A 14504-nucleotide genomic window follows, 5' to 3' on the forward strand; every position below is an offset into this window, starting at 1 on the left:
TAAATTTTATAATAATAAATGCCATAATTGTCATGTTTTTTTTAATTATTTATTAAAAGATAATGTTTTTTAAATATCATTACAGTCTCTCTAATAGTAGAGCTTCCTGATGGAGTAACGGGAAAAAGATGTTGGGATTAACAACGCCAGTAGGAGTCATCCCTTGCTGAACAAGGATGAATATTTATAAAATTAAATTTATTCAGTTGAATTAACCAAAATATATCAATATACTGTGCTGATGAAGGACTGTCTTATTTGGTAAACAGTATCTTTTTGGGAAGTGCCGACATTTCAGCTGGATTGATACAATGATGATAATATTAGCAGCAAGAATAATACTATTCATAATAGAGCACTGTGTTAATTTGCTATGTATAAAGCAAAGTAAAAGATGTAACTAGCTTTACATTTTGTAAGAAAATACAGGATAAAAAGGGTTTAAAAATGATAAAATAACATACAAATCAATCAAGAAAATAAGGCTATAATTAAGGCAACAGAGTCGGTGATTGAAAAGATAAAAAAGGCTTCCTGAGGCTGGTTTTTACAGAAACCTGAAATCAACCACAAACATGGGCAGGACCCTTAAAAGCAGTTAATGAGCATTTGAATTACACACAGGAGGAACTGTGGCCAGGGGCTAAGAGATGACTGATGTGATGACGTGTGCTGGCTCTGTCAAAACTTGTACTGACATACTTATGTTTCACTTCCTGTTAGTGCAAAACAGTCAAGTAGGTTGTTTTATAACCGGCTCAGACCTGTTTGGATGCCTGAGAGCACCACCAACACTGACTCATTTGACTTCTCATTACAGAGGAGGATTTCATTAATAATAGCCTAATGATGATGATGTTTCCCTGTGTTTTCCCAGTGTCTCCGTGAAACAGCACAAACAGTGTTCCACAACAAGTTCTCATCAAACAAAATTAGGCTTTTAGTTTGCATAATCTGCCCAGACAAACAGGTGCTTGTTTTTTCTCCTTCTCCTTTCTCACAGCTCATGTGTGTCAGTTCTGCTTTCTGTTTTAATTTTGCTTGACACTTAAATCTTTTTACATCTACTTTTGCTATTTTCATCCCATCTTTAAAACCACAACAGGTTCTCATGCGCGTGGAGTTTTACAGTTTTTGGTAAGCCTAAAAACAAACTGAAGTATCTGTGACTACAGAAAAGCACTCCTCTTGTATCAGCAGCATTTATTTCTATCAGACTTTTCAAAATAAATGCTTTTCAAAGGGCAGGGTTTTTTTTAACATCACAGGAATCACAAAACTGTATGATACATGTCCTAGCAGATATTAATAAATATGGAGCTTAGTATTTTGGCATTGCCGGATAGTTTTTAAAACCAATATTACTGACTATATATTCACCAGCCACTTGATTAGGTACATCTTTCTCATTATGGCTTGGCCCCCCTTTTGCCTGCATAACTGCCTTAATCCTTCGTGGCACAGATTCATCAAGGTCCTGGAAACAATCATCAGACATTTTGGTCCACATTGACTTGAGAGCGTCACACGGCTGCTGCACATTTGTCAGCTGAGCATCTATGACGCAAATCTCCTGTTCCACTACCTCCCAAAGGTGCTCTATTGGACTGACATCTGGTGACTGTGGAGGCTATTTGAGAACAGTAAACTGAATGTTAGGTTAAAGACACCAGTTTGGCATCATCTGAGATTTTTTGAAGTGATGTGTTATCCTGCTAGAAGCAGAAGATGGTCACACTGCAGTTATAAAGGGACGAACGTGCTCAGCCGCAGCCTGTGGGGTTTAAATGATGCTCACTTGGTACTAAGGGGCCAAAAGTGGTACAAGAAAATATTCCCGACACTATTACACCAGCAGCCTGAACTGTTGATACAAGATAGGATGGATCTATGTCCAGTTTAGGGCAGTCTGTGCAAATTGTAGCTTCATTTTATGTTCTTAACTGATAGGAGTGACACTCGTCTTTAACGTGCGAGTTTGGGGATTTTCTTCTGCACAGCCCGGTTGTAACAAGTGGTTATTTGAGTTACTGTTTCCTCCTTATCAGCTCAAAGCAGTTTGGCCACTTAAACAAGGTTTTTTCTTCAGAGAACTGTAGAAACTGTAGCTCACTGGATATTTTCTTATTTTCAGAACATGCCACTTAATCTGTGGAGATGGTTGTGCTTGAAAATCCCAGTAGTTTCTGAACAGTTTCTTTTAATACTCTGATCAGCCCTTCTGACACCAACAAACATTCTGATGTTTTGTGTGAACTTCACCAGGTCACACACATGACCCACATGCTTAAAAGAATTGAGTACTGTGTGGTAGATGTATAAAAGGCCAAAAATGTATATAATATCATACAAAGCTTCTTTTTTTTTTTTTGTCCCTTTTTGCCTTTTTCAAGTGTGTTTATCACTTGTAACTAATGCAGAAAGCACACTCTGTACTAGAAGTAGAGTCAGGCTTTATTTAACTCTAAGACGTGCTAAAATATTCTAAGCTGAGAGCAAAAAACACTTGTAAGTTTAACAAAGTGAGAGAACAATGGTGTTTTCGAGGAAGTTATCATTTCCAGTCACACATCTTTAAAGGTGTTTGTGGCTTGATTTTTTTTAGCATGTAACCAGGCTACAGTCTGTTGTTGTAGAGTCAGCTCAGCCTTTATGCAAACTGACAGCCAGACCACATTTTGGAGATGTTAGAGAAACAAATTTAATGTAATTTGAATCATTTCTCTGGGAATAAATTCTCAGTGGACAGAATCTGTAGCAAATGACGTCAATCCATCCTGGAGCTCAGCAGCTGTGGTGGCTTTCTGCTTTTTGTTTGTTTGTTTTATTCATTTTGATTATTTTTGGCTTATAGCTCCAGTTAACCAAACACAACCAACATCAGCAGATGGCATGGTACCCCAAATCATCACAGGCTGCAGAAACTTCACACTGGACTTCAAGCACCTCGGATCCTGTAACTCTGCACTCTCCCTCCAGACTTTAGGACCTGATTTTATAAATCAGAAGCATCTGTCCAGTTCATTTTTCTCCTTAGTCCAGGCGAGATGCTTCTGCCATTGTCCCTGGTTCTGGAGTAGTTTTAGATTAGAAATGCGATAGATGTAGTTTCTTTCCTGAAGACATCTGTGCGTGGTGGTTCTTGGGGGACATACAGAGCCTCAGTTTATTTCTTGTGAAGCTCCTTCGATGACTGCAGGCTCGAGAAGAGTTCAAGATCTTGAACTCTTCTCGAGCCTGCAGTCATCAGTTTTGTGTGTCTTTACCTATCAGTCTTTTCCCCAGTCAACTTTCCCGTAATATGCTTTAATACACTATTTTACAAACAGCCGGCCTTTTCAGCAGTGACCTTCGGTGGCTTAAGGGTGTCAATGGTCATCATCCAGGCATCTTTCAAATCAGCATAGTCACTCATCATAGTGGTGTCATGTACTAGTCTGCAGTATTTATACTGTAAAAATAATGATTTATTCAAACTACTCATTTACTGGATTTCTAATTTTCATGAGCGACAAGCTATGATCAAAATTAAGATAAAAAGGCTTGACCTATTGCACATGAAATTGCAAAAAAATAACTTTTTATAATATTTAGTCATGTTTGAGAGGCACTAGTACACTATATTTGAACAGGGACTGAAGCTTTCTACACTGAGTGTCTTGCTTAGTAAGGCCCTTTAGGATTAGTCAAAATTAGAACAAATGGTCCGTTTGCACAACCCCATTTATTTAATCTTGATTAATTAAATTGAACATTTTTGGTTGACAGTGCATTTTATTATTCAGGTTTCTAATTATTTCAATTACCATAAAGTTGCCAAAACAACATGAGTAACATGAGATGTTACTTCATGCTTATCAAGGTATATTAAATATAATTGCAATGCAAGATTTGTGTATCTGTGTAAATATGGCCTGAGGGGGGAAATTTCCTGTTAAATGAATTACATGTCTACATATCTTCTACCGCAACTGCTAAGGTGATTAAAGAACATTTAAACAGCATTGTCACTCTTCCTGTAAACTTGCATGACTTCATACTCACATGCCCCGCCCTGTATAGTTAGATCGAGCATCACAACCATGTGATAAGCATGAATTTGGATTTATGAAAGAGAAAGAGCAAGACACATTCACATTAGATAGTTGCTCTTTTTTTATACAGGCTTAAAAGAGGTAGCTTGTTTCCTTTATATTTTTAGAGCATGGTTTAAATGCAGACCTACAGTACATATGCTTAAGATCAGGTATAGTAGCATTAATATGCATTGCTCACTTTGGACCTTTCTTAGACAGAATTTCTTTTAACAATCATGTGCACCACCTTGTTGAGATCCAGTCAATTCTTCATAAGCTCGTGTGAACACAGGCTTAATAAAATATCTCATCATGAAAAAATAAATAAATAAAAATAAAAATTTAATGTGTTTTGGATAAGAGGTTTCAGATGTGCACCCTGATGGAGAACTATCCTCGAAGAACCCATGCATCGATGTGAAGATATGTATACAAAAAAAGTCAACACACAACGAGATACACTCAATATTATTTATGTTATTGTACAATCTGCATTTTTAAACAAATAATAATAATAAAAAAAAGATTAGTAAGATGTACAGTATTCAAATGATCGTATCTGGTGTGGACTGAAGACTCGAGTCCACCCAGAGCTCCAGTGATAGGAGAGGACAGAGGGCTGGAATGACTTATGACGGCTTAATAAGTGTGTGTGTGTGTGTGTGTGTGTGTGTGTGTGTGTGTGTGTGTGTGTGTGTGTGTGTGTGTGTGTGTGTGTGTGTGTGTGTTTACAGCAGTGTCTGTGTGTACATCTGCATGTATCTGCTTCTATTCATAAGTTTTCTGTTGTGTATGCATTCAGCCAAGGTGTTGATGGGAGGTGGAATGTCACATGGCGGGGGATGGGATAAAGGGATGAAAGCAAAACAGAGAGAGAGGAACAAGTGGGAAACAAAAAGAAAACATGGAGTCAAAAGTAGCAGGGGCTCAGTTGGTGTAGATCTGCCCTTCAGGTGGCTGAGGAAGCTTCATGTTTTCCTTGCAGGTCATGAGCCGTCGAAGCTCCAGCAGCACCATCCGGATACTGTAGGAGTTCTGCCACTTGGCCAGCGCAGACACTGCATGCATGTCAACCTGCAGGGTGGAGATGGATGCAGTTAGACATTGTAATTATCCCCCATCTTGGATTTACCCTTTTAAAGCACCAAAATGTTTTTAAAAATTATTTATTTTTTAATAAATGTATTTCATTGTTCAGATCCATCCAAGCGAGGAAGTCATGTTATTTACGTGCAAAAAAGGGGACCTTTGTATCTATTCCATTTCCAAATAGACTAGTGTCGCTTTGCATGATCCATAGCTCACAGCGATCCTTAATGAATTACCTTGGAACAGCTTCTCAGTTTATCCACAGACTGAATCAAGCAATTTTATCCTTTGCCCCCCGCGTTTTGCCACGTAAAATAAAAGGTTTGAGTAGCAGGTGGGTGTTTACAGGTAGAGCAGTGTGCCTGAAATCTCTTATAATATTAATTTCTTATATTATATGGCATTAAAAGTAAAAAAAAAAAAAAGTCTGAAAGTGGGTTTTTAAATAAGAATGAAGGCTGAACTAGCCCTCGTCTTTCTTCCTAACTTGCATGGTGCTCATGTAAGTTAGGAAAAAAGATCCCACATATTACCAATTTTTTGAGATCTTAAAAAAAAAAAAAAAAAAAAACTCTTGGAAAATCCTAAAACATCTGAATAAAGATTGAGATGTACATAATGTAAATCATCTATTATTCTCTTGTTCCATGGATGCAATGGCCGTCTTCTAAACAAGATGATATGAACTCATAACCAGACAACTGCAGAGCTGGACCTTTTGGGACTTTTAAGGAGTAAATAAAATCTTATATTGATATTTCAGCCAATATTCTAACAGTAAGTGAGAGTATTAAATGATAAGATGATACGAAACATATCCTGACATATCAGTGATAGGCCAGTTTAAGCTAGTTGATTAGTTGTTTATCTGACTCCACAGAGCAGATATGATGCTCCTTCCACAGAGTGCATCCAAAATGAGCCAATCAAGCTGAAGAATAATGATAAATAATTCACATACCACACCGTTGGAGGTGTGCACGCCATTCAAGTTTATCTTTGTCACAAATCTGACAAAAGGTGGTGATTCTGGGTATCCTGGCCCGCATTCAACCTTCAGATTGTACATCCTGTTTTCATAGCTTGTCTGTTGATCAAAGAAAGTTAGGGAGAGGTGAGAAGACAGCACACCAAACTTTGAAGAACAACAAAAAAAAAAGTACACAATGTTCACTAAGTGCAACAACATCATGTGAAAACTAAGGCAGGAAATACCCTTGTAGGGGTTTTTTTCCTCCTGACTCACAAAGGCCCTGGGGAGAGTTTAAAGAGTCTGCGGTACCTTGTTTTTACACAAATCTGTGCCTTTTGCTTTAATCTAATCAACAAAAATGTCTGCTATAATTAACATAACTTCTAATTTTATTACAATTTTTGGCTCTGGCCAAAACATTTGGTGGTATGCCAGAATTTTTTTATGGTCCCTGCATACAGGCTGTAACTGTGACAGCACTGCTGCAGTTTTACCCAGTCGCACAGTAAATGAAGACAAACTGGCTGACCCAGCTGCAATCTGACATACGGTAATGTCCATGGTCCTGTGAAAGAGGTCCTCAAAGGACTGCAGTCATTAATTTAACAACAGCATTTTCAATAACAGTCTCATATAGGTCATTTCAACTTTACAGCTTAGCACTGAGCAGTGCTAAGTATTTATAAATACCTATAATTAAAAATTAACTAAAACGATACTGGGACATCTGTCAGCAGTCAAAAACAACATTATGCTGCAAACTTATGCGATATTTGGTCTTTAGTCAGGAGTTTAATTGTGCTTCTGCTTCACATTTATTCTGTTTTAATTCAAAAACATTTATTCGAAGCACTGCAAAGTAGTGTTAGTGCCTCGATGTTTTCCTCTTCTTCACGTGGACGACCTGATTTGCTCCCCAACATCATGCCATGCACAAATCAAACCTGACACCTTTGGTTTAAGTAACTGTTAATCTTTTGGTCAACACTCCCCTGCTCCTGCAAAGTCCTCATCCAGGTGTTAAAAATGGCACCACTAACCCTTGGGGGGCCAAGGATCACCCCTCTCCATCGTGTTAAGGTCATGTCCTCATCATCCTCCAAGCCCCAGCTCACCGTTCCATCTCCCACACCTTTCTGACCTTCCTCCAGCTCTTCCAGGAGCCGGAAATTGCGAGGAACTTTAACGCCTGTTTGTGGGCAAACACACAGCCATTCAGTCATGCAAACTTCCAGAGCCACAGGTAGATTTACGAAGCTAAATAAAACTGCCAGCAGTGTGCCAGACAAAATTGACTTGCAGTTATTAAGTTATGACTCAATAAGACAGAAAAAATAAGGGACGCCTCAGCTGCGCAGCCTACGTGAGCCTTTTGATAAGAGCAGGTGTTATTTTCACGTCCTGTGAGACTTGAGCATCTGGCTCCGGCGGTGCCGCATCACTTGGCCTCCGCAGTGAGATACGACGAGGCTGCACCCTTAACAGAGCCATCCAAACAAACCCAGTCACACTGCCAGCTGCTGCAGCAATTCAGCTCAGCTCACCGGCGTCTCCAGAGAAGCTCAGTGAAGCTCAGCGGAGGTCATGTTTCCCTCATGAGCTCTCGGAAAACGTACAGTCACTGTTTACGTTTAGCAGCCGGGCAGGAAGACCGTCTTACTGCGGGATTCACCCGCATTTCTTGATGACATTTAAGTAACGCTACACACCCGGTTTGCAACACATCGCGCCTGTAAATAATCTGATGTCGCAAACAGGCTGTCATTTTCCGGTGGGGTGGCGGTGCTGTGGTTTGACAACAGGATGCTGTAATTTAAGCAGCATCCTAAATTAAACTATTAAATTAAAATGTATAAATGAATACACAAATGCATAAGCAAGTTGCAATGTCTCATATTTGCTGATGGCTGGCGAGTAACGGCTCCACGCCCATAAAACAGCACTGAAGTAAGACCTGCTGTCCTTTTATCTAACTTAAGATAGCTTAGCTGCTAGCATCGCTTCCTATTCATTCTCCTCAGCTTTGTTTTAGCTTTTATGTAATAACACAACATAGCACGGCGCCTCAATGCAGAATCCATCTAATCATAAAATCTAACAGGTACGCGGTAAAAATTCATTGACAACACTGTTCAAAAATAGCTTTTCGCAGTGATTAATACGTCTCAACCGTTTTACCTGATCCGGCGGCGACCGCCATCTTGTCGCTACACAGCGGGAGCGAGCACGCACTTTTACCATTGTAGCCAGCGGTGCGTGCGCGAGCAAGAAGACAGCAGCGGCGCTTCCTTTGTTGCTTTAAGCAAACTGATTAGCTATGTGGCTGTATAAAACGGAACTGTTAAAATAATAATCATCATTATTATTATTGTTGTTGTTGTTGTTGTCGTCAGAGTAGCACATTAACTTACAGATAATCTAACCTGGCATACTTTCCAAGGCAGGTTACTATATTAAACGATTTAATTCTGTCAGAGCATCAAAAAAAAACTGTGCTTATTTTAATAGTCATTTCATTAAATAGAGATATTATTAACTGCCCTTTTGCTCCAGGGGTTTTTAAATCCACCAGTTCCAAAGGCAATAGTGTTTGTCCAGAATTTTGCCTTTATGGTATATCTTTCAATCATCTTTCTTCAAATGTAGCATGTAATTCTCTACTAGTTCTATTCACATTGCATGATAAATCAGTATACATGTAATTTAGGTCAGAGTTTTGTGCTTCTGCAGAAATTGTGGAAATCCAGCATGACTGAGGAGGAGGATGGGCCTCTGCAGGTACCCCTTATTTCTCTTTGAAACTAAAAAGAGGTCATTAATCAGCATGCACATCTACTTTTAGGTAGGTAGGTATATGTATTGTGCATGTGCATCTACATCTACTGATTTTAAACCATTTTACAGCACCCTCAGCTCCATGGGGAATGAAAAATTAAGGTATTTCTGAAAGCAAAGGCCACAATTAAAATAACAAAGATGGGGGAGTGTCAATATATTAGAAGAAAAAGATTGCTGTGAGAGATTAAAACATGAAACCCTTAATTAGCAAGGATAGATCAAAGCATGCCAAGTTTGATTAGGTCATTCACTGACTGACTGCAGGCTTATTACATAGCAAGTAAGCTGTGGAGTCTGGTGTCAAAAGGTTGACCTAAGCTTGCACGCACGACACGTCAATAGGTGCCACTCCTGTCAGCTAAGAACAGGAAACTGTGGCTACAATTCACACGGGCTCGCCAAAACTGGAAAACAGAAGAATGGAAAAAGAATTTGCCTGATCTAGTGTCTTGATTTTCTACTGTCACATTCAAATGGCCGGGTCAGAATTTGGTAGAAACAGCTTTCAAGCATGAAAGCATGGATCCATTCTGCCTTGTCTCAACACTTCAGGCTTGTGATGTTTATCTAATGGTGTGACGAATATTTTCTTGGTACCCTTTGGACCCTTTAGAGCCAAATGAGCATCTTTAAAATGCCACAGTCTGCCTCATTATTGTTTCTGACCATGTCCTTCCCTTCATGACCACATTGTATCCATCATCTGATGTCGGTTTTCCAGCAGGATAAAGCACAAAGCTCACAATATCTCAAACTGGTTTCTAGAACATGACAGTGAGCCCACTGTTCTCAAATGGCTTCCACAGACACCAGATCTCACAGAGAGAACCTTTGGGATGTGGTGGAACATCATGGATATGCGGCCAACAAACCTACAGCAACTGTGTGACACTGTTATGTCAGTATCAGCTGATACGGAAATCTGAAACAAAAGAAGTTGTCTCTGTGAGATTTTAATTTGCCTTGGCAAAGGTCTCAGAAAACAGTACAGAGTACAGCAGCTGTCCAGTGCCATCACATCCCCCCCCCCCCCCCCCTTTTGATCATTTATTGATCACAAGTATTCACAGGGCAGCGCGGTGGTTAGCACTGTTGCCTCACAGCAAGATGGTCCTGAGTTTGACTCCACAGGAGCCTGTCTGTGTGGAGTTTGAATGCAGTTGGGTTAACTGATGATTCTAAATTGTCCATAGGTGTGAGTGTGAATGGTGTCTGTCTCTCTGCGATACACTGGCGACCTGTCCAGGGTGTACCCTGTCATCAATTAACCCAGCCCTACTAACTGACATGACAGCATCACACAGTTGCTGTAGGTTTGTTGGGTGCATATTGTGAGATTACTATACTATCTTATGCCACCTTTTACTTCTAATCAAAGAATTGTTGAATCATCATACGGCTATAGGCCACATTATTCCTTGGATTAAAGATTGTGAAATCATTACACTGTTTTATGATGCATTATACTGCTGAGTTATAAGATATGCTGTTTGTGTCGAATCATGGCCTTCCTTTTCTGATTACAAAGAGAACAGAACATATTGTAGAGGTTTTCTGCCCCATCTCATCAGGAGGAGATAAAACAGGAAGCCAAGGCCGTCACTTAGGCGCTGTAAGAGAGAAAGATGGTAAATGGTAAATGGCCTGTATTTGTATAGAGCTTTACTTAGTCCCTAAGGAGCCCAAAGCGCTTTACACTACATTCAGTCATTCACACACACTGGTGATGGCAAGCCACATTGTAGCCACAGCTGCCTTGGATCGCACTGACAGAGGCGTGAATGTGAATGCTTAGTGCAAAGGGGGGCCGGAGCTATAAGAATGTGAGAAATGGTCAGACACTTCTGGCGGACACCCTCCTGTCTGGATGTTTGTAATGCTCAAAGTGTGTATGGAATAAAGAGAATTGTTTTGATGAGATTGTTGATTGAGCATTTATACACCGAGTGTTGTTCTTCCTTCAGCCCAAAGATCAAAGAATTGGGATATCCAATAATATCCATGATATCCCACCACAACCCAAATCTGGTGTCTGTGGAAGCCATTTGAGAACAGTGAAGTCATTCACTGTTCTAGAGATGATGGATACAATGTGGTCATGAAGGGAAGGACATGGTCAGCAACAATAATGAGGCAGACTGTGGTATTTTAAAGATGCTCATTTGGCTCTAAAGGGTACCAAGAAAATATTCGTCACACCATTAGATAAACATCACAAGCCTGAAGTGTTGAGACAAGGCAGAATGGATCCATGCTTTCATGCTTGAAAGCTGTTTCTACCAAATTCTGACCTGGCCATTTGAATGTGACAGTAGAAAATAAAGACACTAGATCAGGCAAATTATTTTTCCATTCTTCTGTTTTCCAATTTTGGTGAGCCCGTGTGAATTGTAGTCACAGTTTCCTGATCTTAACTGACAGTAGTGGCACCTGGGTTATTTTCTGCTTCAAAGTTTGACGTGTTGTGCGTTGGTTGTATAAAACGGTTGTTTGACTTAGTTTCCTACCAGCTCAAAGCAGTCTGGCCACTCTCCTCTAACCTCTGAGATAACAGGGCATTTTCACACAGATTTTCACATAGATCGTTTTCCGTGACCCCTTGAGATGGTTGTGCAGGAAAATCCCAGTAGATCAGCAGTTTCTGAAATACTCAGCCCGTCAGGCATCAACATTTAAATCACCTTTCTTTTCCATTCTGGTGCTTGGTTTGAACTTCAGCAGGCCGTTTTGACCATGTCTACACACTTAATAGATTTGTCTTTGTACCATGTAATTGGTTAACATTTGCATTAACAAGCAGCAGAACAGGTGTGCCTAATGAAATGACTGCTGAATGCTTTTGTTATTGTAGAATCTCCTCAATATGGTGTAGTTGAACTGAGTGCAGAATAATTTGTCTGTTCTGCTTGAACAGGATTAATTGAATAAGTGAATTTAAAGTGTTTGTTTTACTTGGAATAAACAGAAGCCTGGAATGTAACATGACAGCTGCGTCTGTGAGAAGTGCATCGATTAGCAGTAAATGTGTCGACAGACAGGGTCATTAATTATTAATACGCTTTTCATAGTGGATGTTTTAACCACTGATACAAGTACCTGTAGCAGCGGCAGAAGACCATCAGATGCTGCCGATTATTGTACCTTTTTTGCAAAAAGTTATGGTGAGAAAGTCTTTACTTAGGCAAATATAAACACAATCAAGCAGTTGATTTAACCCTTTAATGCTAAGTGTATCATGTTTGATATGTGAGTTTTTGCAAGTTTTAGAGACTTTTATCGGTGTGATTTTTCCCCATGTAAAATAAATAAATAAATTGCACTATACATTTTGAAGGAATACATTGCAAAAAGATTTGCTAATATAACTCAAATTAAAACTTGTATATGCAAATTAGCTTTTTAAAATGATGTATGAGAAGGTGATGTTCTGTGTACTTGTGTACGTGGGCGATCGTGGCTCAAGAGTTGGCAGTTTGTCTTGTAATCGGAAGGTTGCGGGTTCGAGCCCCGGCTCCGACAGTCTCGGTCGTTGTGTCCTTGGGCAAGACACTTCACCCGTTGCCTAATGGTGGTGGTCAGAGGGCCCGGTGGCGCCAGTGTCCGGCAGCCTCGCCTCTGTCAGTGCGCCCCAGGGTGGCTGTGGCTACAATGTAGCTTGCCATCACCAGTGTGTGAATGTGTGTGTGAATGGGTGGATGACTGAATGTGTAAAGCGCTTTGGGGTCCTTAGGGACTAGTAAAGCGCTATACAAATACAGGCCATTAACCATTTACCCTGTGAAATTGTCACAGGTTCCTAAAACAGATTAAATAATACACTTTTTTCCCAGCCTTAAACTAAATAATAATAATAATAATAACAGAAAGAAAAACACAGAAATATGTTTATTAGTTTATTTATAAATACAGTATATTATTTACACTGTAAGTCCTCCAACTGGAAGACAACAAAAAGGCATCAAGGCATTAATCTGATATCTAAAACTCCATCCCCACCACCGGTGTACATAACCAACAACAACAACATCCACATGGACCTTACCTCAGAAGAAGCAAGAGTCAAATCATGAGCAATTTAAAGTCAGTCAATGAACTCTTTTCCCACATTGTTGGCAAGAGGATAAGGCGATTCAATTAAGTCCGAGGACCATTACAGGAGAGATTCCGACTGCCCATCTCACTTACTAACATCTTCATTTGCTCTCACTAAATTTTTCAGGTGCAAAAAAAAAATACTTAATTGACCACATACTGTCGCAAAACACCGTTCAAATCCACTGCTGAAAGTTCACTGTCTCTAAGCGGAAAATCCAAATACAGCTCGATCACAAATTCTACCTCAATAACAAGTGGCCAAGTTAACTGTACTGATTTATGGTAACAATAGATCCCAGAAAGCATCTACGATAATGTGACTACTCTGGATTTTTAAAAAAATCTGATGTATATGACTTTTACTTCTGAAATAATGGCCTTAACTTCACAAAAAAAGGAATTTGTATTTTCACAATTACTTTAATTCATCTAACCACAATCCTGAGATCATCTGGAGAGTAAGAAGAAAGCTTATGCATGTTAGAGCCACACTCACAACCAGGTTATTCACCATGAAAGCCGTACACACCAACAGATGTCCAGTCTTTCTCCAAGCAAAGATTATTATGGTTTGGGTTCGTTCTGAGCTCATCATACATATTTAAAATAAAGTTGCCAGTTTCCAAATGAATTACGGCGTGTCATATCTATCATTTCCACCCTCCATCCTTATTTTTTTCTATTCTGCTGATTTATAAAAGCACAAAGCATCCTTTAAACTGCCATTACCTCTATAAGATCACAAAAAGCAACTTGCTGAAGCACTGAAACATCCAGCAAAGCCAACGCCAAGATTCCCACTTAAAAAGTTGTCTGCAAAGGCTCTAACGCGTTCACTCACCGCAGTGTAACAGTGCACAAACATTTTGCCTAATACTGACCAAGAAGAACTACAGGAGTAGAACTCAAGCGGGCCTTAAACTTTAATGCAGTCACACCATCCATCTACCAGCAAAATGACACTACCAAGCGCACACAAAACTGCTTCTCATAATACTCTACAAGCACGATGCAGTCTGCAGTGTACTCCTGCTGCTGACCTATGGTAAATAATCCTATATAATCAAGTATGAAGGATTCTAAAAGTGGAATATCACGTAACATAAAGCAGAACTTTGGCTGCAAACTTAACTGTAATGATCATTAATCTGTCTACTTTAAGCTTAACAAGTAAGCCTTTAACCTGGTCAACCTAAGAAGGTTACCTTCTCCCATTTCCGCCTGAAAAACTTTGCCAGGATTTCCTTGGAATGAAGATAACACTTTGGTGGTTCAGACGTGGGACCATTTGGTCAAAGTTTGGGGTCATTTCTTAAAAGCAGTACAATTCGTTTCCTCTGGAGCGAGCGCAATCCTCCCCATTCATGACTGCTTTTACACAAACTCAAAGGAAAGCTGGTGACCCAGTGCATTGCTTGCACAAGCCGACATGC

The 14504-nt window shown here is 39.7% G+C and overlaps 1 protein-coding gene across 2 annotated transcripts; it reads right to left on the reverse strand.

Annotated features, from left to right (window-relative positions):
* Window positions 1-4735: 4735 nt before the first annotated feature.
* Window positions 4736-8411, reverse strand: LOC146494352 (ubiquitin-conjugating enzyme E2 variant 1-like). 2 transcript variants are annotated; one of them, XM_085146610.1, is made up of 4 exons: window positions 8317-8411; window positions 7179-7327; window positions 6127-6252; window positions 4736-5150 (listed from the first exon to the last, which is right to left on the reverse strand). In XM_085146610.1, exons 1-4 carry the CDS (start codon window positions 8336-8338, stop codon window positions 5004-5006), a joined length of 444 nt encoding a protein of 147 aa, XP_085002736.1. In that variant the 5' UTR covers window positions 8339-8411; the 3' UTR covers window positions 4736-5003. The 2 variants fall into 2 exon arrangements, with proteins under 2 accessions (XP_085002736.1, XP_085002735.1); XM_085146609.1 differs by lacking the exon at window positions 8317-8411 and having other exon boundaries at window positions 7179-7673.
* Between the last annotated feature and the right edge of the window lie 6093 nt (window positions 8412-14504).

The sequence above is a fragment of the Neolamprologus multifasciatus genome, chromosome 20 (assembly GCF_963576455.1).
Source record: "Neolamprologus multifasciatus chromosome 20, fNeoMul1.2, whole genome shotgun sequence".
NCBI classification, from domain to species: Eukaryota; Metazoa; Chordata; class Actinopteri; order Cichliformes; family Cichlidae; genus Neolamprologus; species Neolamprologus multifasciatus.